Raw genomic sequence first — 27,329 nt, forward strand, 5'->3', positions numbered from 1 at the left:
CTATTAAATGCTACTATAAATGGAAATGTTTCCTTAATTTCCTTTCTGGATTGTCATATAAGAACACAACTGACTTTTGCATGTTGATTTTATATCCTGCTACTTTGTTGAATTTGTTAGTTTTAATGGGTTATTTTTGTGGAATGTTTAGAGGTTTCTCCATATAGTATCATGTTCTCTGTGAACAGAGATAATTTTGTTTCTTTCTTTCCAATTCGAATGCTTCCACCATTATCTCTTCATGTACTCTTTCCCCCTTGCCTTCTTTTTTCTTCCTTCTGGGGCTCCCAATGTTGCCTCTTTGTTACTGGTCCCATGGGTCCCTGGAATTCTGTTCCATTTTACCTTTTATTCAGTCGTTTCCTCTGTTTTTCAAGATTGAGAACCTACTTCTATTGTTCTATCTTCAAGTTCACTAACTCATTTCTTGGACCTCTCCATTCTGTTGTAAAGCACCAGTCTGTTTACTTTGGTAACTGTATTTACCAATTCTTAAATTTCTATTTGTATCTTCTTTATATTTTCTTGTTTTCAAAGATTTTTTAAAAAATTATTTGAGAGAGAGCGCAAGAGAGGTGAGAGAGAGAGAAGAGGGAGAAGCAGACTTGCCGCTGAGCAGAGAGCCTGACTCAGGGCTCGATCCCAGGACCCCGGGATCATGACCCAAGCTCCTACATCTTCTTTATATTTTCTATCTTATTACTGAGACTTTCTTATTTTTTTCATTTGTTTGGAGGGTGTTCATAATTGCTCACTGAAGCATTTTTGTAATGGCTGCTTTAAAACCTCTGTCAGGATCTGTGGATTCTCTCCGCCCCCAACACCCCCCCCCCCCCCCGCCGCCCATTAAGATTGAGATCTTCCTGGTTCTTGGTAAGACAAGTGATTTGCAGTTGAAATCTGGACATTCTGTATATTTGGTTGAGATTCTGAATTTTACTTAAACCTCCTGTTTTAGCTGGCTTTCTCTGACAGTACCCCAGTAGGAGAAGGAAGAGGCAATAATTGGGAGAAAATACCTTTTATGCCAGGTGGAGATAAAAGTCCAGATTCCCCACTTGGCTTCTTACTCGTACTGGACTTCCACTTTCCGGCAGGTAAATTTCTGTTTGTTTCCTTTAATAGGACATAATCACTATGCTTTCATTTTACTGACCATTCTGTTACTTAACTTCTTTTTTGGTTCAGAAACATACTTGATACTAATATTCTCTATTTGGAGATTCGTAGGGGGCATTCATATGTATCAGAATCTGGGGCATTCAAATAACTCTTACAAGACATGCCTGATGATTATGGTGCAACACGCCCTGCTGTATTCTGTCCTCTCTCTCTCCACCCCACCTGCTCCCAGGCTACGGTGTGACATTACACATTTAGAAGAAAGCTGTTTAATCCAGAGGCCAGGGAGACTTACAGAGTCCAAGGAGAGGCTTTAGGGAGTCCCTGAATCCCCCGTCCCCACCCAGTGTTGGGTGTATGTACATTTTTCTCTAGTGAGTCAGTGGCTCTTATCCGATTCAAAAATAAGCATGTGATCAAAGAGGTTAAGAATCATTGTAGCAGACGAAGGAATGGGAATCACAGAACCATATGTTTTAAATCAGCCATTTGGGGGGCCTTAAATTTAGGGGGTAAGCTGGAGTAGAAAGAGACCCATATGGTTGTGCTTTGAGCTTTCCCTGGATGTGTCTGAATGAGAGAAACGTCCAGGGCTTGTGGCCTGCACCCCCTGCTCAGGCCCAACAAAAGCTAAAAAAGATCCTCAAAATGTAAAATGCGTCATCAAAATGAAATGAAAAGGGAAAGGAACATGACAGTGTAATGTAAACAATTTACGTCTAAATAAAAAATGATTACTGAAGGGGAAGAAGTCTGGTGTTTTCCAAGCTGCTTCAGCTTGGCCTGCTTAGCCCAGGGTGAGGGAGTCAGCTCCCAGAGCTCCCAGGAAACAAACAGGTTCACTGATGAGACAGCCCAGACCAAGAGGGTTGCCCACGAGCTCCAAGAAGTCAAGTTAGTGGCTAACAAAATTCTTCCAAGAAATGAATGGAAAGGAATGAAAACAGATTAGAGAAAGGAGGAGAGAAACACTGCACAGGGACCCCAGGACTGGCCTGTGGCAGCAGTCAGAAGCATTTCAGCAGAGCCCAGTGGAGATGAAAGCCTAAACCAAGCCAGCGGTGGGCTAAGTGGATCCCTTCTCCGGAGGAGGCTGGCCTAATGGGATCTGCAACCAATTTCTGCTTCTGAAGCCTTTCTCACTCCTGCTCCAAAATCAGCCTTTGAAACCCTTTTCAAGTTCTTTCACCCTATTATTTTCAGAGTCTCTAGTAAAGAATATCTAAGAAAACATCAGTATCAAAAGGCAGAGAACAGATCTTCCCTTTTCCCTCTCGGAATACCTGAGCCCTAAGAAAACTCAGGAAGAGAGGCTTTCTGCAGAATGAAACCAGCCTGCTCTTAGGCTCCCAGGTCCTGTGGGCTTGCAAAGCAGTGGTCATGTCCTGCCTGGCCCTGTATGTGATGATGGCCATGTCCCGCCTGGCCCTCTGTTTGACATCATAATTTGTAACAAGACAGATGTATCTTTGGTCTTCATCCTAGTTTCTGACACAGAGCTTCTAGAACCCTTGGAAGTTCCTAAGTGCAGCAAGCAATAAAAGTGTCTCTTGTTATGTTAATAACTCGGAAAGCACCTGGCGGAATGGGTTTGGTTACCAGAAAAACCAACCACATGCGTGATTGACCTCTGAGGAACAAAGAGGAGTTAGAGGCCGAATCAATCCCCAAAGGCCAATGACTCAATCAATCATACCTGGGTAATGGAGCCTCTATGAAAACCTTAAAGGTTTGGGGTTTAAAGAGCTTCCAGGTTGGTGAACACGTGGAGATCTGGGAAGACTGGTAAGCTCTGAGAGAGGGTGGAAGCCTGTGTCCCCAGACAGTGCCATTATTCCTATTATTATTATTATTATTAGCCCTTAACTGGCGGCATCTGATGCTATCTCTGAGTGGAAGGTATCAAAACTGAATGGAATTACAGCACACCTAGCTGGTGTCCCAGGACTGCTTGTTGGATCAGAAAACCCTCGCCACACACTGGAACGGGCGCGATCGAAGCCTCGCTCTGCTAGTCATGCTCAGCTAAGGTCTAGCCAGGATCTGTCCACCAGCCATAGACACATTACATTTACGTATTAGCTGAAAGGACAGGACCAGGGAAGAGCTTTTTAAAGATCTCCATTCATTAAAAACTCCATTCATTCAAGCACGTGCTCAGTAGATTTTGCTGTGTTTGGGGCACGTGTATCTGTTAGGTGGCGCCAGGAGAGAGAGAACATGCCATGTGAAACGCTGGGAAGACGTTACAGAACATAATTGTTCAACAGGGGACACGCCGTATCACCCCAAACTACAAACCCAAGTGTGGAAGGGACCAGAGGGTGGAAAAACCATCAGAACAATGATTCCTAGAACAAGAGAAATCCTTTAGAGTCTCAGAATCCTTGGGCCTTGGCAAAATCTCCTCACACGCTACCTCATTTGCTTCTCCAAACCACTCTACTGGGTAGGGATTATCTTCATTGTAAAAGAAAGAAAATTCTATTCAGAGGGATTCAGAGTCATGGGACTCTTGCGTGACCCTTGTCACTCTAAACCTGAGGGCTCTCCCCGCCGGGCAACATGGACGGGCATTTCGGTTGATAATCAAAACGTGGCAAGAGCCTCAGCGACTTCCAGAGCCAAACAGGACGCGTGGGGTCAGGCCACGCTTTAGCCCCAGGCCTCGGGGCAACCTGGCAGATGCTGCTCCGAGAATCTTCCATTGGCAGTGGTCAGGGTCCATGCTGGGCCCTCCCTTCGGTACCAGGAGGAGGAGGTGCTAAAAGAGTTAACAAAGGAAGCTTCTGGAGGTGAGGTAACATCGCTAGAAGAACGTGAAGAAGGCAGCATGGAATGGGCCCAGAAAGAGGGCCGTGAGGCAGGCGGGGATGGCTTCAGCATCCACCCAGCCCACGCGATCCTGTAAATCGTCTTCTAGGTATCTGTCTGCCTTCCTGCCTTTGCAGCTGATGCTTCTTCCAAGAGTTGTGTGCACACAGAGGCGATAATGCCTCACGCAAGGAATGAGGCGACCTAACTCTCCACTCAGCTGACATCAGGGACTCAGCAGACCCGCAGGGATTTCTGCACGCTCAGTCCCACCAGCGAGTCCATCTGCCTAACCGGGCCAGAGTGCAGGGAGAGCACAGAGCCCGGGATTCCAGCTGCGCTTTAATGTCCTGTTTGCATGTCTGCCTCCCCCACTGCACTGGAAGGACAAAGAAAGAATTTAATCCACACATTAAATTGAATTAATTTGAATTAAATGGAACACACTAGTCCAGGCTCTGCCTCACCCAAAGGATGACTTTGGACAGACTCTAGAATGTCTCCACGCACCAGCTCCTTCATCTTTCAAAAGGGAACAAAACCATCTGCCCCAGTGACCTCCTCTGTCGTGGGAACCAGAGAAGTAAGGAGCAGTAATTTTTTAAAAGATTTATTTATTTGTTTTAGAGAAAGAGGGGAGAAGGGCAGAGGAGAGGGACAGAGAATCTGGAGCAGACTCCGCTCTGACCTGGCGCAGGCCGCGATCTCAGGACCCTGAGATCACGACCTGAGCCGAAACCAAGAGTCGGGACCCTTAATGGACTGAGCCCCCGGGCACCCCTACATATGAGCAGTATTAGTGTTTTCTAGTCCTACAGAAATAGAAAGGATTAATTTGAGCTCTAATGAAACAACTTGCAGGTGACCCTGGGTTGGATACACGATGCACTTGAGACATTTCCCCCACATTACTTTTGTCAAAACGTTCTCACGGCTGACCCTCCCAGGAAGTATCTTCTGCCTCACGGATTCGACCAGAGGCCAGTTATTAGCCGGGCCAGTAAAGGGACGTGTTCCCGGAGACTGCGAGAGATGGCGAGGCGTTCCTCCCCGTCTGGGAAGAGCCGTCGGACAAGGTAAGAACAGGATGAGCCGTGTGCCTTCAGGAATCTCAGTGTTCTTCCTGGTGACCACAGGCTTATGTCAACAAAAGATCAGGAAAGGGAACATGGCTATCATTTAAAAAAAAAAAAAAAAAGGCAAAAAACCAGCACTAGGGAATTTCATTTTTAAGGATCTTTGAGGCATTTGTGATTTTTCTCCTCCACACGTGGGTAGCTGCCCCTGTCATGGGACCAGCCAGCCCCGGGCCTTCCCTGAGCAACCTGAGGGCCGGCTGGGATCTCTCCACTGCAGCGCATCTGCAGACGAGGGCCCCGTGGCCCGGGGGTCCTGTTCAAGTATCAGGGGCTCCGCGTGAAACCACACACATCGGGTCTCCCTGGGACCCGCCAACACCTGGACCCGGTGAGGACACCAGCTCTCCATCTGGAAGCCACGGTTTGAGTGGGAGGGAGCTCGGCGGGGGTGGGGAGGCGGGGGCAGCAGAGAGCCCAGGGGCGTGGAGGCTCACGGAGAGGGTGAAAATAAACATCTTTCTTGTCTTCCAACACAGACCCAGTTCTCCCAGTTTCTCGGCGCTTAGCGCTGCCATCGCATGTACCGCTCTGACTCCTCCCCGCCTTCCTCCCACAGCGAACACCTCCTCCTGTCAGGTCTTTGTACAGCACTGAACCGGTCACCAAGACAACTGCAAAGACCTCCCGGTCTCCTGGGCGTCAGGTGTCCCTAGTATGGGCTACCGCGTCTTACTGTGTTACTGTGCTTCCCAGATACCGAGCTTTAAAAAAAAAAAAAAATTGAAGGCTCATGGCAACCCCGTGTCAAGCAGGTCTACGGGCACCATTTTTCCAACAGCACTGGTGCACTTTGTGTCTCTGTGTCACATTTTGGTGATTCTCGTGATGGTTCAACTATTTGGTCATTATTATATTTGTTACGGTGATCTGTGATTTTTTAAAAAAAAGATTTCATTTATTTATTTATTTGACAGAGAGAGAGAGATAGTGAGAGAGGGCACACAAGTGGGGGACTGGGAGAGGGAGAAGCAGGCTTCCCGCTGAGCAGGGAGCCTGATACGGGCTCGATTCCAGGACCCTGGGGTCCTGACCTGAGCCGAAGGCAGATGCTTAACCGACTGAGCCACCCAGGTGCCCCGATCTGCACATCTTTGATGTAAACAGTAATTGTTTTGGGGCACTATGGCCCAAGCCCATATAAGATACATATAATAAATACGTACATAATAGACATGGTGTGTGTTCTGACTGCTCCACCACTGGCCACTCACCACCACCCCTCCTCGGGCCTCCCTGTTCCCTGAGACATGATACTGAAATCAGGCCAATTAATACCCTTCTAACAGCCGCTGTGTGTCCAGGTGAAAGGAAGATTAAATCGAAAGCCAGAAATTATTAAGGCGAGTGAGGAAGCTGTGTCTCCACTGAGGCAGAGGGGATGGCGGCGGAGGCACCGAACAGTGAGGCAAGCTGTGAACGCAAAGGGAAAGTTCTTGAAGGAGGTTACAAGTGTTATTCCTGTGAACACACAAGTGTTATTCCTGTGAACACACAAGTGTTATTCTTGTGAACACACAAGTGTTATTCCTGTGAACACACAAATGGTAAGAAAGTGAAACAGCCTTACCGCTGCTATGGAGGACGTTTCAGCGGTCTGGATGGAAGATCAAACAGCCACGACATTCCCTCAAGCCAAAGCCTAACCTAACTTACGGAACTTGTTATCCATAAGATCCAGCCGAGATAATAAATGAAGATGGCTGCACTGAGCATTAGGCTTTCAATAGAGACAAAATGGCCTTATACTGGAAGAAGAGGTCATCTAGAACTTTCACAGCTACAGAATAGACGTCAATGCCTGGCTTGAAACCTTCAAGGGACAGGCTGACTCTCAGGCACTAAGGCAGCTGGTGACTTTAAGCTCTGACCTACTACTTAAGGGAAAAAATGATTCCTTTCAAAAGATTTCGGCCTCTTGATAATGGACCTGGGCACCCAAGAGCTCTGACGGAGCTGGGCAATGAGATTAGGCTTGTTTTCATGACCACTAACACAACATCCATCTAAGCCCATGGATCATGAAATAATTTGCACTTTCAAGTCTTAATACTGAAGAACTACATTTCATTTGGCTACAGCTGCCACAGAGCATGATTCCTCTGACGGATCTGGGCAACGTAAACCAAAAGCCTTCTGGAAAGGATTCACCTTTCTGTTTCATCTACTCTAGATGCCATTATGAACATCCGTGATTCATGGGAAGTCGTCAAAATATCAACATTCACAGGGGTTTGGAGGCAGTTGACTGCAACCCTCAGGGAGGACTCTGAGGGGTTCAAGACTTCAGGGGAGGAAGTCACTGCAGACGGGGAGGAAAGAGCAGGAGAACGAGAATCAGGAGCGGAGCCCAAGGACAGGACGGACGGGCTACAACCTCACGATGGAACCGAACGGATAAAGTTGCTTCTCATGGAGGCGCAAGGAAAGTGGTTTCTTAGATGGAATGTACTTCTGCTGGAGATGCTGTGAAGATCGTTGAAACGACAACCAAGGTTTGGAATATCCCATAAACTAAGTTGATAAGACAGCAGCAGGGTTTGAGAGGACTGACTTCAGCTCTGGGAGAATTTCTCCCACGGGTCCCATGCTACCAAGCAGCATCGCATGCTCAAGAGAAATCCCTCATGTAAGGAAGCGTCCATCGATGAGCCAAACTTCGTTGTGGTCTGATTTTAAGAAATTGCCACGGCCACCCCAACCTTCAGCGCCCACCACCCTGACCAGTCAGCAGCCACCAGCAACAAAAATATTATGACTCCCCGAAAGCTCAGACAACAGTTAGCATTCTTAAGCAATAAAGTATTTTTAAATTACGTATATATTTTTCTTTCAACATAATTCTGTGACACACTTCATAGACGAGACATATCATATAAACATAATTTCCATAGACGCTGGGAAGCCGAAAACTTCACTAGCCTCTCTTAACTGTGACACTAGCTTCATGGCAGCGGTTTGGAACCAAGCCTGCAGCCCCTGTGAGCAGGGCCTGTTGTGTGTGACCAGGGCTCTGCGGGCAGCGTCGGCACACTGGCAGGAGTACAGGGTGAAAACCTGCCAGGCCCCGGGTGGGGGTGGAAGAGCGTTTATGGTAGAGAAAATGTCTTGGTAAAGACCCAAGTGTGATCAAGTTCAAGGTGTCCTGGGAAGCAGGGCACGGCTCAGTGTATGCTGGCCATGGGGAGAGGGAGGGAAGGCTAGAAGGGGGTATGGGCTGCAAAGGTGGGCTCTGGGCAGGTGGTCAGGAAGCTGGCCTGAGACTCAGGCGGAGATTAGGGACTATGGTCTGTGTGTGTGGGGGGGGGCGCAGCACGGGGAAGGGTGACCTGCTCCCCTGGAGTAGGGCACAGGTGTAGTGATGTCCCGAAGGTCAGTTCGTGCCCATTATTAAGACCTGACTGTTACATTGTCATGAATTTTAGGAGCTGGGTAGTTTGAGATCAGCCACGGTGCATGCATTTAGACCACAGAAATCCACAAACATCCCAAATCAGATTTTCTCAGAGCTGGTCGTTACGTTGAACAATGATGGGCATGTGTGTGTGTGTGTACATGCACTACATAGGGTCACTACAAGTCACAGGAATGCAGCCTAGTGACCGGCGGACCCAGTACACCCCGCAGAAGGACACACGGTCCTGGCACACTCACCAGTCTGAGGTTCTTCATCGCCTGGGGGAACATGCCTTGGTGCAACTGTAGTTTGCCGACTTTCATTACCTGCACCCCTCGGACGGGATGGCTTCCGGGGAAGAAAATCCTGGAAGAAACCGAAGGGTAAACCATGTCAGCAGCTCTCATCTTTGTGGCCAGTGTCCAGTCAGAAGACCATGAAAGGGTCGGGGGCAGACCCTGGCTGGGGGTGTTCGGGAGCTATTGAGAGGGTCAGCTGGGTAGTCAGGACGGGACGGTGTCCTTTGTGTCAGGAAGGAAATCACGGGCCTGGAAAGTCTCCCTAATCAACACGAGAGAAGGGAGACAAGGGTGGATCTCTGCGTTTCTCTCGGGGAGTGGGTGGGGACACGTGGAGAGATCAGGTGCTGAGCTTATCCTCCAGCCTTGCCTATGAGGTTCCAGCACCTAGAACAGCCCTGGAACAGAAGATGGCCACTCAGTACATATTCAGTCGACAAATTAAGTGTTCATGACGCCCCATGGAGATCCCACTGAGATGCCACCATGCGCTCCTTTTAACCACCAAGCCCTTGGAGTTCACCGTGGCCCATCTTTCGTACAGGTCCTGTGTATTTACTTATCATCTCACTACATTACGGAGCTTTTATTCCGGACCCCTATCTGTGTTCTCCATGCTGTCCTGCATGCAGGTGTCGCTCAATAAAAGCTTGACCTCTTCCCCACATAACAGAATAGAAGAGAGTGCTATAAGTAGAGCAAGGAATGAAAACCTCAGGGCTATGCTCCAGACCTGATATAACCTCCGTGTGATTCAACGAGAGTTTATCATATCAGATTCAATAAAATGTGTACCTCTGCCCCCACAACATCTAGCTTAGTCTACCGAACTCCTCTGTGTGTTCGGGATTGTTCCTGGGGCCTGGGGATGTCTAGCTATGAACTTTCCCCTCAAGGCCCAACCAGCCCACCAGACACAAGACAAACATCCATTCCACAGTTAGAAAATGGGACAGGAGAGGGCATCGTTTTGTGCCCGAACGAGGCCTGAGTGCATGGCCACGCTCAGCTCACCAAGTGAATTACACGGAGAGAATCATGTAGGAGCTCTGATGAAAGAGAGGCGACTGGCAGTTGGCTGGACCAGGATGGTTTCCTGGAGGAAGGAAACAGGATATAAACTGGCCTCCAAGGGTTGGGACCAGCCTGGCTGGGCGGGAACAGGGAAGCCCATTCACACTGATTGCATGAGCAAGGGCACATGCTCCAATGCTGCGTGTCCAGAGACGACAGGTTCTGCCCTAAGAGTCGTGACTCACATGGGGCTCGCCGTGTGCCGAGCTCTGCTCTGAGGGCTTCTCACTTGTGAACTCATGGACACACAGTGAAGCTCCACTGTGTGACGGACAGGAGGGCGAGTCACCAGGAGACACATCTCCTCTGGTAAGTGGACACAGTCTCCTCGCCGCTGCCTCTCCCCGAACCTCAACTCTTCCCCACACGAAAGGTGACACAGAAACTCCTTTCGTTCGTGCTCTTCAGAAAGTGGGAAGCAGTCCTTGAGAGGAGGTATTTCAGTCGACGGGAGGTCGGCCATGCTGCTTTGAAAGAGCTGTGAAGCGAGGGGGAGGAAAGAGACAAAGGCGACACCTGGGTCCTGGATTTTTCTTCATCTCTCGAGTGGGCCAGGAGATCAGTCACTTCACCCCTCACCCCGGACAAGATGAACATCATTATCTACTTGTGTGGAAGAGATTTTAAGAGCCACAGACAAAAGGCTTAAGCACAGAACACCATTATCAGGAGGTAATTGCCCCGGACGCTTTCCTCAAAAAGCACACCTGGATTTGGGATTTGATTTTATTGCTATGAATATGGAATAATTAAATTTAAAGGCCAAGAAGTAATTTTATACTAAAAATCATGCCACTAAATGGGTGTCTGTCATGTCGGTTAGCAGAAGGAGAGAAAAACCTTTGGTTCTGTGCCGGGAGAGAAAGTGGCGCGTAATTACTCCCTCACAGGTACCTGCTCCGGCTGCCTAAAGATATTCAAGAAAAAAACAAAGTGAAGTTCAGTCGGGAGAGGATGAGGTGACGCCTCTGCCAGGGGGGGCTTCCACATAAATATTTACGGAGCAGGGTCGCAGCTCCAGCGAGCGCTGACCGTGTGCCCGAATTGTTTCTAGAAGCCTCCCAGCTGCCATCTGGAATAACAATCATGATTACTTGCTGGAGTTGCCCCCAGAGCAACCCCGGGGAAGCTCCCTCCTGCTGGGAGAAGGTCCCCAGCGAGGGCACATGGGTGACCGTGATGAGGACAGAGGAGGGCCTGCCAGCTGTCTTCAATCATGGCTCCGCCAAAAAGGAAGGCCAGCGAAGAGTCTGACCCAGAAATGGCTCAGACCATTGGGTCTTAGTCAATGGGTCTTAGTCAAAGACTAAGGGGGCGCCTAGGAGTGCGGGGACCAAGGCTGGAATCTGAGTAGGATGGAGCAGGGGGGCCTACGAGAGGTCGTGTTCTGAGCCCAGAGTGGTAAGGAATGAGAAGTCCCAGGAGAATCCCTGCCCTGGATGGGACCCAGTCTACTGCAGAAGTGAGGCAGATAAAATCATGACACGGAGAGGAGTGCGAGGGCTGCTGTGGCACAGACATGGGGCTCCAGAAGCAGGAGAGCCCTTGGTGACCAGGGGAGCCTTTCTGGAGCCACACAGCCTGAGGTGGTCCTGACCGGAAGGGGCCATGGGATCCCAGGACAGGCACGTGGGGCATGGGAGGACACGGGCAACTCAAGTGACGGTCAGGAGACAGAACACAAGGTGGGACAGGACACCACCCTCAGGCCAGGCCACACAGAGACAGAAATGCAAAGCCGAAGTTTGGACTTCTGCTCGTCTGCAGCTGGGCACCCCTGAATGGGGCTGTGATTATTTTCATCAGAATGGGAGACAAAGAAAATCTGAGAAGAGGCACTACAGGCAGGACAGTGTGAACAGGACAGAAGAGAAATATCTGATGAGGCAGGGTCTAGAGGCTTGTCGGGCTCCGGCAGAGCTGGAGCTGACTGCAGGACCCAGGAACAGAAATGCCAGCTACAGAAATGCAAGCAGAGAACACAGGAACAAAATCATTCCACGGGCTACTTGTTGGGTGTTATATATTCCCTTTCCATGGGTACGATGCTAGCGATCATGCACTCCAGAATGCTGAGCCCAGGACAGAAAAACTGCCTTTATTTTCTGTGGCGAGTAAGTGCCTACAAAGGAATGTGCTTAAATAAGCAGAGCAAAATAGCACAGGCTAGCTTTGACTAAGACCCATAAACACCTGCATTTTGCTGCCCTACTCTGCGAGGAGGCTATGAGTCTCGAAAGAGGAATGCCTCAAGCTCAAGACTCTCGGGTAGTGGCAGGACCTGCCCTGCCAGCCCCGCTGAGGTTTCCCTACATGATGTAATTACCAATCACACTGCTTCACTACAGGGAGCAGCTTTGGCATTGAAAGTAGGAAAAAAAACATTGATTGTTCAGGATGATTTTTTTAGAACTGATGTCAAAGACATGACTGAAATTAAAAGAAGAGCTCAACTTGTCTCTATAAGCTGTACTTCAGAGTAACCAAACAGATCAAAGAATGATGGAGAGTTTTATAATGGATGGATTACGTTGTTACCATCAGAACCCACCAACCACTGTTAGCATCCTTACAGTGTAAGATTCAGACCTCCGGTGCTCTCTGATACCATGCAACAGGAATCACTCTGTACTATCTAAACAAACAAAACTGAATTTAATCAAGCCCACGCAGTTAAATTTCATTTCATGGGAAAAACAAGTGATAGAGGATCAAATAGAAGCAACCAGCTGAATCTGAGATACGGGAAATTCTACAGGACTTTGATGCGCAAGTTCAACAGGTCAGTGGCATGAAAAGAGAAAGATGGCAGCAGAGGAGACCACTCTAGATTAAGAGAGACTCAAAACATACAACAACCAGATGTCACATACAGCCCTTGTGCATCTGACCTCAAACAAAACAATCATTAAAAGACATCTCTGGGAATTCTAGGAAATCTGAACCTGAAAAGGCAGTGTCGGCATGTAAGGAAATGTCCGCATTTTTCCGAGATGCCAGCTAATGTATGAATGGATAAAATGATGTCATGTCTGAGATCTGATTTAAATTTCTTCAGCAGAATTTCTCCCTCCAGCAATGTTGGATTAGTTTATTTCACATCAAACCCCTTGGTAAAAACAAGAAAAGTCAGACAAAATTTACAAAATAATTGGAGATATTACAGGCCACTGAGGCAAAGGGATCTGGAAGAGTCAAAACTGCAGAAAGAACAGAAGCTCAAGAAGGTGATTTGTACATTTGCTGCCACCTTCCCCTTCGCAGACTCGAAAGGCAGATGGGCTCAAGAGCTGAGCAGAGGTTTTGACCATCTCAGAAACGGACATACAGAAATGAGCTCAGGGTGCAACAAGGATGAAAAGGAGCCCTGGTAAGCATCCTTGGCTTTCATCTGTGGCCCCCAAAGGCTACAGTAGTAGTGGTAAACCAGAAAGAGACCAGCCCTCACAGACCCAATCCCTCACACCTTGAAGGGATTAAGGTGACGTGTTCCTACAAACTACCCAAAGCAAAAGTAAATTCTCTTTGAAGCAGAATGTCATCCTGAACCTAAAATTACCTTTCTAACGTCCTCCAACTGCAGGGCACTTGGTAAAATTATTTAACCGGGCATACAAAAAGCAAAGCACTGTCTGAAAACCAAAGGGAAAAAAAACCATGGACAATGAAATAGACCTATGGGTACTCAAAGTCAGGTCTTTAAATGTAAAAAGTATGTTTGAGAACTTAAATAATAGAAAAGAACTTTAGCAGAAAATCAGAAATAAAATAAAAAATAACCAATGAAACATCTGGAACTGAAAAATAGAAAACCAGAGTCAAGAACTCAATAGCTTGACATCAGATGCAACACAGCCAAAGAAAGAATTAGTAAACTGGAAGGCAGGTCAAAAGAATGTATCAGTTGCAAAACACAGTGAGGCAATGAAAAGGACCCAGGGATCTCATATATGTTAACTCGAATTTCAAATTAGATTAGAAAGGGAATGGGGTCAAAGAAATATATGAAGCTATAATGGCTGAGAATTTCCAAAAGTAATAAAAGATAGCAATTAACAGATTCAGAAATGCTAAGAAGTACAAAATAGAATAAAATAATTTAACACAAAGGGGGGGAATAAAATAAGTGTTGCAAAATTTTAAATTACTGAATCTGGATGATGGATATAAGAAGGTTCATCATATTTTATTTTTGTGTATGCTTGAAATTTTTCATAGCAAGAAAAACAGGACACTGAGTTTTACTTTTTCACTTTTGGGAATTATGGACTCTGGCAGATAACTGCCTCATGTTTCAAAAAATTTTGGATTTTTAATGATTTCTAAGCCTCATATAGAAATGACATGGAAACTCACGAGGGACTGGGCCAAGGAAGCCTGAAAGGCAGATGGAGTCATGTGATGTTCCTTGCAGCTAAAGTTAAACCAGCTGCTGTATGAAAGTTACTCATGCCTTTGTGGTAGGGTAGCTTCATTAGTAATATGATACACTTTTGTTGTTAGTTTAAAAAAAAAAAAAAGAAAAAAGAGGGGCACCTGGGTGGCTCAGTTGTTAAGCATCTGCCTTTGGCTCGGGTCATGATCACAGGGTCCTGGGATCCAGCCTCCCATTGGGCTCTCTGCTCAGTGGAGAGCCTGCTTCTCCCTCTCCCACTCTGCCTGCTTGCGCTCCCTCTCTTGCTGTGTGTCTCTCTGTCTTAAATAAATAAAGCCTTAAAAAAAAAAAAACCACAAAGATCTTAACTTTGGGAAATGAAACCAAAGAAAGAAAAGACAGACCAGTATATACTGTACTAGAAATCACTTTAAAACAAGAACTATTTCTTACCATGACCTTAATTAATCCCGCAGTTAGGCTGGAGATGTGCTCCTCCGCAACAGGCACAACGAATCCTTACTCCTCCATCACCTCCACTGCCTGCCTTGCTGGCTACAGGAAGATCAGAGCCATGAATGCTCACCTGTTTCCAAGAAAGGATGATCCTGCATTCTTGCCTCAATTGAATCCTCACCTCCTGTTTTATCTGTGATATGTGTTGTTGGGCCCCCATCACTGGCAAGGGGATCTGCCCCACACCTGCAGCACCTACCCCTTGAGTATGAGAAGATAAAATGCATGTGCCTGTTATAATTCCACCACATATTACCATAGCATTTTATAACCTTACAATGAGATTTTGTCTCACTGCGATTAGATTATTCTTGGGTTTCATTTACCCCACAAAATGAGTAAGCAGAATCGCCTTATGCAAAGATTACATTTTGACTCCACTAAATAGAGGTCCTGCACCCAAAAGGCAGGACTTTCTTACTCTCAGAAGTTTAACAATTTATAGTTGTTGGTACATTACCTATTGTTACGAAGAATCTCTAAATCAAAGGAGAACACAAGAGCTTTTTTATTTTAAATATTTATGTAATTCAGGCTCAGAAACAGAGGTTTTATAGTAGATAAATTCGAATGAAGGAGTTGGGATATTTAGGCTGAAGTCCTGTTTCTACCAAGTAATTACCTGACTGACCCCCTCACATCACAAGAAACCTAAGACAAGAAACGGGAGAACATTTAGAAATATTCACAGCCAAATATAAACACAAGCTAGTATCATTAAGTCCCCAGGGCTAGTGAACGTATGGTAATTAGACGTGACACACTTACATCCACACTGAAATTAACAATAGGGAAAAATCACCTGATTTTATTGCAAAGTTTAAAAAAAGTGTCCCAATAGCATAAAAGTACTTCTTTCCAATGGCCAAAGGGCCCACTTGGATCAGCTGTATGTTTTCCTGTTTTTTTTTTTTTTTTTTTTTTTTTTTTTTTTAATGCAAGCTGAATGGGTAGCAATGCAGAGCAGTCTGGCGGGACGGGGGTAGTTGAGAGGACACTGACAGAGGGGCACGAGCTGTCTTGTTAAGGAAATTCTTCTGTTGCAGATGGGGTTGGATTTTGAACCTGGAAGTTTGTGTTTTCAACTTATCTTTAGAAAAGTGAACTGCGAAGACATTGCCTGTGTCACATCTGTAATTTGCACATTATGTTCAACTATTTCTGTGTAATGATGGGCTCGTGCACCATGTTCTCTCCCACTTGCCAGACCTGCTCACGAGCAGCCTGGGACCTGAGCAGTTTGGCCAGTGCCAGCGAGATGTCAATGGTGCTGCTCAGAGCTGGCGCTGCCTGTAGGACGGTGCTAAGGACTGCTCAGAATCCTCCAGCCAGGCAGGTGGTACTTTGTTGTATGCAAATAGTTTCCTATAATGCTAACCATGGGGACTGGGCTGTCCTGTATCTGGCTTTTGCCCACATTGTGCCTTGTAGTCCTCTTTTTCAGGGTGTGAAATATTTAACAATACTTTGAAGTATTTCAAAGAGGCTGGCCAGCATGACTGAACTACAAAAAGATATTTTTAAAATGTAATAAAATGCTGGCAAGATAGTATAGAATTGTCAGGCCAAAATCTAAGTGAAGAGGGACCTCTGAGAAGTAAGCAGAATGGGGCAACTATGGTATGCTCATATGCTGGTCCCTCTGGCTTCCTCTTTTTTGTTTTTGTTTGTTTGTTTGTTTTTCTAAGCTTGGGGGGCATAAGAGCAAGTCCAGTGTCTACCTAACATCACAGGGTCTAACAGAATCCTCCCTTCTTGCCAATTTCAGGAGACAGACTACAAAGAGTCATAGTAAAGCCAAAAGAAGCCAGAAGCCAGTAGAATAATATCTTCAATGTGCCCAGCACAAAATATTCCTAGTCTAGTATTCTATATCCTCAAAAATATCTTTCATTAATCTGAGCATACAGCTAAAGGGTTCAGGGTTGCTTTTTGAGGTGAAGAAAATGTTCTAAAATTGAATATGGCAATGGCTGCACATATCTTTGAATATAATGAATTGTATGATTTGATGGGTAAATTGTATGGTTCTATGAATTATATTTCTTTTTTAAAAGATTTTATTTATTTGACAAAGAGAGAGCATGAGCGGGGGGATGGGCAGAGGGAGAAGCAAACCCCCAGCTGAGTGGAGAGCCTGATACGGGGCTCGGTCCCAGGACCCTGAGATCATGACCGGAGCGGAAGGCAGACGCTTAACTCACTGAGCCACCTAGGTGCCCCTCTATGAATTATAGTTCAATAAACCATTAAAAAAAGAATGAGACATCAGTACCCCCCCAAAACCAAAATACTGAGGTACATATCTAACGAAATATGTACAAGCTCTATATAAGGATAACTACAAATCTTTGATGAACGAAATCCAAGAAATAAATAAATGGAGAAGTATTCTATGTGTTGATAAGAAGACTCAATATTGTCAAGATGTCACTTTTTCCAAACGTGGCCTATGGATTCAATGCAATTCCAATCAAAGTCCCAGCAAGTTATTTTGCAGATATCAGTAAACTGATTCTAAGTTTACATGGAGGCAGAAAGACCCAGAATACCCAACATGACACTGGAGGAGAACAAAGTTGGAGGAATCAATACACCGAACTTCAAGACTTACTCTAAAGCTGCAGTAATCAAGAGGGTGCGGTATTGACAAAAGAACAAGCAGACCAAGGGCACAGAACAGGGAGCTCTGAGCTCTGAAAGTCCCACACATGCACAGCTGACTGATCTTTGATGAGGGAGCAAGGGTAACACAATGGAGCAAAGTCAGGTGTTTTCAACAAACGGTGCTGAAGCACCTGAACATCCAGCGCAAAAAAAAAAAAAAAGAAAAGAAAAAGAAAAGTGAATGCAGACCCAGGTGTTATGCCCTTCATAAAAAATGAACTCAAAATGGATCATAGATCTAAATGTAAAACACAAACTGTGAAACTGCTAGCAGACAACCCAACAGAAAGCCTAGATTAGTCCTAGGTATGGTGATGTTTTAAAAAAAATTATTTTTAAGATTATTTATTTATTTATTTATTTGACACAGAGAGCAAGAGCATGCATAAGCAGGGGGAGGGGCAGAGGGAGAAGCAAGCTTCCCGCTGAGCAATGTGGTGCTCAATCCCAGGACCCCAGGATCATGACCTGAGCCGAAGATAGACACTTAACTGACTGAGCCACTATGACATCCCAATGATGCCTTTTTAGATACAACCTGAAGACATGATCCATGAGAGAAATAACAGATAAGCTGGAAAACTGAAAGCTTGGGCTCTGTAAAAGACACTGTCAAGATAAAGGAAATGTAAGCCATAGACTGAGAAAAAATATTTACAAAAGACACATCTGATGAAGGATTGTTATCCTAAATATACAAAGAACTCTTAAAACTCAGCAATAATAATGAAAAGCTAGGAAAATGGGCCAAAGACGAGACTAGACATATCACCAAAGGAGAGCTACAGATGGCAAATAGGCATATGAAAACAAGCTTCTGTTAGATGTCATGGGGAAATGCAAATGAAAACAACGAGATACCAGTACACATCCCGTAGGACCCAAATCCAGAGCACGCACACTACCAGATGTTGCTGAGGATGTGGAACAACGGGAACTCCCCTTCCACGCTGCTGGGGATGCGAAATGGTGCAGCCACTTTGGAAGACAGTTTGGTGGTTTCTTATAAAACTAGACATACTAAATAAAGTAAACCATACGATCTAGGAATCATGCTCCTTGGTATTTACCCAAAGGGGCTGACATCTTATATCCACACAAACACACATATAAACTTAGAGCAGCTTTACTCATAACTGCCAAAACTTGGAAGTAACCAAGATGTCCTTCAGTACATGAATGGATAAACAAATTGTGGTCCATCCAGACAATGGAATATTATCCGGTACAGAAAACAAATGGTCTGTTAAGCCATGAGAAGACACGAACAGCTCTAGATGCGTATTACTAAGGGAAAGAAGCCAATCTATACTGGCTATATTTCGAAGGTGTGACATTCCAGAAAATGTAAAACTATGGAGAAAAAAAAAATCAGTGGCTTCTGGGAGGTGCAAGGGAGGGATGAACAGGTGGTGTTCAAAGGATGTTTAGGGGAGTGAAAACATATGAAACCATAATGATGCACATGTCATTATACATTTGTCCACATTCAAAAGATGCATGACACTAATGTAAACTATGGACTCTGGTGATAATCATGCATCAGTGTTGTAACGAATGTCCTGCTCTGGGGAAGGGGGGTGTGTGGAGAAAGCCAGAGGCTGTGCATGTGTCCGGGTAGGAAATATATGCAAACTCTCTGTACCTTCAATTCTGCTGTGCACTTAAAACTGCTGCAAAAAAAAAAAATAAAGTCTTAATTAAAAAAAAGATGAAATAGAGACATTTTTGGAAAAAGAAAAACTGAGAACTTGTCACTAGTAGATCTGAACAAAAGGGGTTTCTAAAGGGTGTACTTTTGGAAGAAGCCAAGTGAGCCAAGATGGAATGTCGAAGGTACAAGCAGGAATAAAGAACAAAGAGAACGCCAAATATGGGCAAATCTACGAATACTGACAAATGAAACTGGTTTTGTGGGAGTTAAAAATATGGTAAAAATAAAAATATACAACGATCACAGCAGACCTGTCAACAGTAAAGAAAACAGGATTCACGTACCCTCAAGTGCTTCTCTACCCAGGAAGACCATGAAGCAGTTACACGCATATTTCCTTTATAATTCTTTAAACAGCTCATGCGTGATTATATACCCTTTGGAATGTATGATATATTTAACAATAAAAAGTCTTAAAACCTGATTAATGCTGTTTTAACTTCTAGGTACAAAGCCAGTGTGTAAGGAACAATTAAGTTAACAGGTAATCTAGAAATTGAATGATCTCCAAAGACTGAAGATTGAATCAAGAAGGGAACGCTGTGGTTTAAAAAACAGACATATCCTACCCTTGTTTGGAGGAAAAAATGATACTCATAAAAAATAAAAAACTCATAAAAAAGCTGCATAATCTAGTTTTAAATAGATGAAATACAGTTTGCCATCAATAATCTTACCAAGTTGTGTGTCTGTATCTAACAATACTATGAGTGCTGTTGTTGACATGTGTTCCAGAAGCGTGACTGGCACTTTTACTGAAATCATCTGATACAGATGCCAGCTACTCAAGAGCCCATACGTCTTGAAGAAGTTTTAAGTTCCCAGAGCACAGGTGTTGGGAGGTGCTGGAATGTGGTGCTGGGAAGCAGAACTATTCCTTCTTCTTTGGTGATTAAAAAAACAAATTCTATTGGGGCATAAAAGTTGGCACTGCTGAGATGCAGCATCGTGAGAAAGTGAGTCTGTAACAAGGGGTTGGGAAAATGGGGTGCCAAGGCCAGATCCCACCTGCGGCGTGTTTTCACAAATAGTATGACTGGTGGACAGCCACACCTATTCCTTTGTGGACGGTAGATGGCTGCCTTCCCGACACACCAGCAGGACCCAGGAGTTGACTGCATGGCTTGCAAAGCCTGACATACTGATTACCTGACTTTGTACAGAAAAAGCTGGCAGACACCTGCTCTATAGTAAAGTACTTTCTACAAGTTAGAGGCTGGAGATAAGACCTCATACAAAAAAAAAAAAAAAAAAAAAAAAAAAAAAAAAAAAAAAAGCTCTATAATGGATAACTATGAATATATACTGGAAATGTGACTGTCTAGTTGTTTTTGTCACAAGTAACAATAATGATGACTATGATAGATACAGTTAGAGCCCTTGCTACATATCAGGCCCTGATCTAAGGACTCTAACTGCTTTAGCTCAATCTCTCTCTCACTCTTTTTTTTTTTTTAAGATCTTATTTATTCATTTGTCAGAGAGAGAGAGCACGTGCAAGCAGGAGCAGAGGCAGAGGGAGAAAGCAGGCTCCCACTGAGCAAGGAGCCTGAAATGAGACTCGATCCCAGGACTCTGGGATCATGCCCCAAGCTGAAGGCAGATGCTTAAAGGGCTGTAGTTCAATTTATTTGAAGACAACCCCATGCATAAAAACTTCAGTAAAGATGATATGAAGTGATCAGAGTCTTCTCTACAAAAACGAGTATAAAACTGGAGAGAATTGCCAAAAGCAACCATCTCAGGGCATGAGAAATTGACCAAAGGTGGACAACAAATTGGGAAGTTGTTCATTCTTAAAACAAAACAAAACAAAACAGAGCTTAGGGTAAGCAAAGGAAGAGGCTATGGCCTGCTTGCCTGGGGCTCTCCCCATCCACTATCCACTCCCGCCCCCCAGGGAGCCACAGATGAACAGAAACAATTGCTCCATAGCATCTGAGTAACTAGGAACTTGCATGCCCATAAGGGAGCCATAAGAAAGCCTGGCAAGAAGTAGAAGCCAAAGGAGACCACTACAGACTCTGAACGCATACACCGTCCCACACACAGCAGAGGGGGGCAACCTTTCAGGTGAAAGATGTCTGAGCAGCATCCCTGTCCACAGCACTGGCTGACCACTATACTATGCAGTCACAGGGGAGACCTCTAGGGAGCTAGGGCTAAAGCAAAAAACTGAGCAAAGACATCATTAATAAGCTGCACCCCACACCCCCCAGTTTATACCCGGGCCAGTTACAAAACCACTCTGAAGGCAACAGCCTTCAGAGCAATAAAATAGAATGCGGACTTAATATGTGATTTTACATGTTCGATTTTCAATTAAAAAAATTATTAGGCTGCGGTAGGGGGCGGGATGGCCCTCAGATGAAGCTACGATCTAATCTGCACAGCCTGTGAATATGTCACCTCACTCAGCAAAGCAAACTCCGCAGATGAGATCAAGGTCAACACACTTGAGGGGGGAGAATGGCCTAGGTCGCTCAGGTGTGCGTTTCAGGTGGGGGGAGGGGGGCTCCCACCTAAGTTCACAAATCCGGAAGAGCGGAGACCCATCCCCAGCTGAGTCAGCAAAAGAGATGTGGGGGTGAAAGCAAGGTCAGAGGATCAATTGTTACCCTATTAGCCTTGAAATTCAGAAAGGCAACCATGAACCAAGGAATGTGAGCGGCCTCCAGAGGCTGGATACCTTAAGGAGAGAGGTTTTCCCATAAAGCCCCAGGGAAGGATCCCAGCCCCACTGACACCTTGATTCTAGCCCGGAGAGACCTGGGTCAGGCTTCTGACCTACAGAACTGTAAGATGATACACTTGTGTCGTTTGAAGCCACTGAGTTTGTGATCATCTGTGACAGAAGCAAAAGAAAATTTGCAATATGTACATTAGAGACAGGAATCATACCCAACAGAGTTGTCGAAAGAAACAGACTGCTGAGTGGAAGACGTCAAGCAGAGAGAGTCAATCATCATATGGTTTCACTTACTTGTGGAGCATAGGAGTAAAACAGAGGAGATTAGGAGAAGGAAAGGAAAAGTGAGTTGGGGGAAATCGGAGGAGGAGACGAAGCATGAGAGACTTTGGACTCTGAGGAACAAACTGAGGGTTTTGGAGGGGCAGGGGGTAGGGAGTTGGGTGAGCGTGGTGGTGGTATTAAGGAGGGCACGGATTGCATGGAGCACTGGGTGTGGTGCATAAACAAGGAATCTTAGAACACTGAACAAAATAAATTTTTTTTTTTAAAAAAAGAAGAAATGGACTCTGGGTGGACTCAAATATTAGATTTAGTATGAAGAATCATTAAAGCAACTATGATAAATATTTCTAAGGAATTAAATTATATTCAAAGAATTAAAGGCATTTTTTTTTTTAATTATCCTGTAGTGTATTATTTGTTTCAGTGGTTCAGGTCTGTGATTCATCAGGCTTTCCCAGTTCACAGCGCTCACCAGAGCCCACGCCCTCCCCAGTGCCCATCCCCCAGCCGTCCCATCTACCTCCACCTCCAGCAACCCTCAGTTTGCTCCTTGAGATTAAGAGTCTCTTATGATTTGTCTCCCTCTGATTTCATTTCATTTAAAGGTAAACAGTTTTTTAAAAAAGGCCATGGGAGGCAGTGTTGACAGAGAAGTAAAACCTGTAAAGAAGAACCAAATGCAAATTCTAGAGTTAAAATGAAGAGTTCATTGGAGGGACTCAGGTTAAGTCAGCTGAAATAATCAGTAAATTGGAAGCCAGATCAATGAAATATATGAAATATCGAATCTATAGAACAGAGAAGAAAAATAACTGAAGAAAAACAGAACACTCAAATAGCTATAAGAAGAAGTCAGGTATATCCTGAAACAAGAGAAGAGAGAGTTAGGGAAAATGGATGCAATTATGTCCAAAACTTTCCCAAATTTAATGAACACAAAATTTAACTAATACAAATTTAAAATTAACAAATACAAAATATTAGCCCATAGATCCCAAGAGGCTCCACTATCTCCAAGTAAAATAAATGCAAAGAGAATCTACCCAGACACATCATAGTTAAACTGTTCAAAATTAAAGAGAAAATATTGAAAGGAGAAAAAACAACAACAACAAAACGAAACCAAAAACACCTCACCACATACAGGCAGACAGCAGACTTCTCATCAGAAACCATGGAGTCAAAAGAAAAAAGAGTAACAATGTTGAAAGAAGCAAGCTGTCCACCAAGAAATCTATACTTAAACTATTCTTCAAAAGCAAAGGTGAATGTGGTAAAGTTGTTGATTCTCCTCAAACTGATCCACAGTGCGATAGAAATTAGTGTAATAAAAAAATCTATAGTTGTAATAAAAATCCCAACGGACAACTATAGATAGAGACAGGCTGGCTCTAAAATGTATAAGGCAATTTGAAGACACCTTAAGAGTCTGAACAATTTTGAAAAAAAAATAAAAGAAGAGGACTCAACCCAATTTTAAGATTTACTATAAATCTGTAGTAATTGAACAAGTGTGGTATTGGCAAAGAGACATATAGATAAATGAAACAACAGATATTTCAAAAAGAAACTACACAGACATGACCAATGTATTTTGGACAAAGACACAAAAACAATGTGTTTTTTCAATCATCTGTAGGGGGAAAAAATGAACTTTGACCTGAACTTCATACCTTACATAAAGATCCATTATAAGTTCATTAACTTAAAATAAATTATCAATCTCAATATAAAACATACAAATATACAACTTTAAAAAAAAAGGAGAAAATCTCCATGACCTTGTGTTAGGCAAAGATTTCTTAAGAATATGACACTAAAAACATGATCCATAGAAGTAAAAAATGACAAACCAGAATTCATAAAAATTAAAAAAGTATGTCCTCTACAAAAGATACAAAGAATAAAACCAAGCTACAGATTGGGGTAAATAATCTGCAGGTATACATCTAAGACCCCAAACCAACTTATATAAAGAACTCTTACAACTCAGTAATAGTAAGGCAGGAACTTATGAACAATGGGCATAATACTTGACATTATTTCAGAAAAAAAATATAAATGGCAAGTCAGTACCTGAAGAAATGCTCAAAATAGTCATTGGGGAAGTGTTTTACACTACCACTTTCTACCCACTAAAAGGGCTGGAATCAAAGGAAACTGACAATATTATTTTGTGTGTCTTGGCACAGATACAGAGGAACTGGAACTCCCATACTCCGTTCGGGGAAGTCAAATGGTCCAAGCACTTTGGAAAACATTTTGGTGACTTCTTAAAAAGTTACACAGAACACAAATAACCCAATTGAAATGAACAATGGAAGTGAATAGACATTTCTCCTCCTAGAAGAATAGAAGAATGCCATTTCTTTTCCAAGAAGATAAACAAATGGTTAATAAACACAAGAAAAGATGTTCAACACCATTAGTCATTAGGTAAACGCAAATCAGAACCACAGCGAGTTGCCCCTCACACCCACTAGACTAGGGCTGTGACAGCTGGTGCTGGTGAGGATGTGGAGAGACTGGAACTTTCACACACTGTTGGGGAAAATGCAAAATGGTGCAGCCACTTTGGAAAATGGGCCAGCAGATATTATTCTGCTGTATATTGTTTGATTCTGTTTACTGAATCAAAACAGGCACATCCATAGAGATGTAACATACACAACAGATTCATGGATTCCAGGGAATGGGGATGGGTGATGAGCAGGCTGGGGCTACCTGGTCTCTGCTTTTGGGAGAGCTGCCTGAAAGGACCATTACCAGGAATCCATTCAGGAGGAAGGGAAACGTCCCCCCTTAAGGACTTATATGCCAATGTTCGTTTTGGTATTATTCAATGTAGTCCCCCAAAGGTGGAAGCCCAAATAATTGACTAATGAGTGGGTAAATCCGATATGACTGAGCCATATAATGCAATATTGTTCTGCCATAAAAGGAACAAAGAATGGACACACGCTGCATCAGGGACAAATGTCAAAAACAGCCTAAGCGAAAGAAACCAGACAAGACCACATATCATAGGATTCCATGTGGGTGAAGTTTCTAGAAATTTCTAGAAAGTCTAGAGTTGTGGTGGCCTGGGCTGGGCATGGAGGTAGGAACCAACACAAACAGATGCAAGAGAACCTTTGGGGTGACAGAATTTTTTTTTTTTTTTTAAATTTGACAGACAGAGATCACAAGTAGGCAGAGAGGCAGGCAGAGAGAGAGGAAGGAAAGCAGGCTCCCTGCCGAGGAGAGAGCCCGATGCGGGGCTCGATCCCAGGATCCTGAAAGGACGATTACCAGGAATCCATTCAGGAGGAATGGAAAGGTCCCCCCCTTAAGGACTTATATGCTTAATCCCAGGACCCTGGGATCATGACCCGAGCCGAAAGCAGAGGTTTCGAAAGCACTGAGCCACCCAGGCACCCAGACAGAAATATTTTAAAAATGGATGATGGAGCCCATTTGCACAACTGCAAAAAATGTCTACGATTCACAGAGCTGTACACTTAAAACAACTGAATTTTATGGTATGTAAATCACACTTCAAAGAAGCTGTTAAAAAGGAAAATCAAACCCCCTTCTGACCCTGGAACTACCATCACCATTTCACCACAGGGGAAACTGAAGCTCAGAGACATTAGGAACTAGCTGGAAAACAGCGGAACCAGGAGCTGATCACAGGCAAAATGGCGGCATCCTTGGCCACAAATCAGACCCCTGTCATCTGCTAAGTATAAAAGCAGAGTCCCAGGAGCCCGGAGAAAATCCTGCCCCCTTCCCACAGGCAGTCATTTTCCATGGTACGAAGAGAACTATCACACGTGGGACGTTACCCTGTAAGCCTGACTCCCAGCGAGGACCATTCCTTCCCTCTGTTCCCTGTGATCTGCACAGCAAACTGCCAGACAGATCATCCTGTCTGTACAAATTAGGAAGCTGAGCACAAAGAAATTAAAAATTTGTTTAAGATCACACAGCCAGTAGGTAGTTGGAGTAGAATTTAAATCAGGATCTGACTCCAAAATCTCTGTATAATGTTTTGATTTCTCACAAAAATGGATTTCTCTTTCGAACATATAGCTATTTCCTCTCATGTGGTAACAGAAACTATCTGGCCTTTTTACACTAAAATACATAATTTTGCGAAAAGTGGTGTGCTTTTTAATGGTTTCCCTGAATTCCACAAACCGTGTCCATAAGAGAAAATTACATTTTTCTGCTACCTGTGTATGGAAAGCTTTCTTTGCTAATGGATCAAGCCTCCTTTCACATTATTGAAGGCTAGATAGGTACAGAAAGCTAGTTTCCCGCCCCTCCCTCTAAAACCCAAATACATATATCACTCTCTCTAAATTACAGAAATACGCATTCATTTTATATACTTAATTATATTATCAAATCCCTACTTAAGAGGTCAAAATTACTCCGGTTCCTTTAATCTTATTTCCAGAACAGGCACTGCAGCCATGACTAATCTTTTTTCATGCTTATCAACTTGTAAGATTTGGACATTTTTCAGTAATGCAGACATTATACACAGATAGAAATGGTGTACACACGGTATTTTTCCAAAAGGAGGAAGAAGGGAGAGTTGATCCAGGAGATCAAGAAGAAAGGTCGTGTGTTCTTCTTTGGGGACTTGTTTATTCTGCCACCGTTGAAGGGGAAGTGAATCAAGAAGGCAAACACACTATAGAAGTAGCAAAACCATTTGGATTTAACTGGGTGGCTTCGAGAAACCTCTAGCAGTAACTTTTCTTCTGAGGGAATAATTAATGTTGAGCTTGATCTTTTGCCCATTTAATGGGGGGAGGGGAGAGTAGGAGTGCCTGCGACAAAATCTGTGATCAGGCAGGGTACTCACAGTCAAAGTGGCACCTAAAAAGTTACCTGTGATAGACCACTCCCATCTTGTTATTAATATATCTATGAAGACACAAATACAGGGGCACCTGGGTGGCTCAGTTGGTTGAGTGACTGCCTTCAGCTCTGGTCATGATCCCAGAGTCCCTGGACTGAGTCCTGCACCAGGGTCCCAGCTCCATGGGGAGTCTGCTTCTCCCTCCGACCTTCTCTCTCATGCTCTCTCTCACTCTCTCTCTTAAATAAATAATATCTTTAAAAAATTAAAAAAAAAACCCAAATACAGATTTTTTTTTAAAAAAATCACAATACAACTTAAAACTAATACTAATAGCCTACCTGATGCCAGATCTACAAATTGTTCTTAGCCACAACTTTGCTCAG

At 44.2% G+C, this 27,329-nt stretch overlaps 1 protein-coding gene across 2 annotated transcripts in view; it reads right to left on the bottom strand.

The window, feature by feature from the left end:
* The window catches only part of SMYD3 (SET and MYND domain containing 3), a 709,956-nt gene that overhangs the window by 7,486 nt on the left and 675,141 nt on the right, over positions 1-27,329 (bottom strand). For both annotated transcript variants that reach the window (XM_032317688.1, XM_032317687.1), the window contains one exon: positions 8,727-8,835. In XM_032317688.1, coding sequence (XP_032173579.1) covers positions 8,727-8,835 — 109 coding nt within the window. The remainder of the gene's footprint in view (positions 1-8,726; positions 8,836-27,329) is intronic.

This window comes from Mustela erminea, chromosome 17 (assembly GCF_009829155.1).
Source record: "Mustela erminea isolate mMusErm1 chromosome 17, mMusErm1.Pri, whole genome shotgun sequence".
NCBI lineage: Eukaryota > Metazoa > Chordata > Mammalia > Carnivora > Mustelidae > Mustela > Mustela erminea.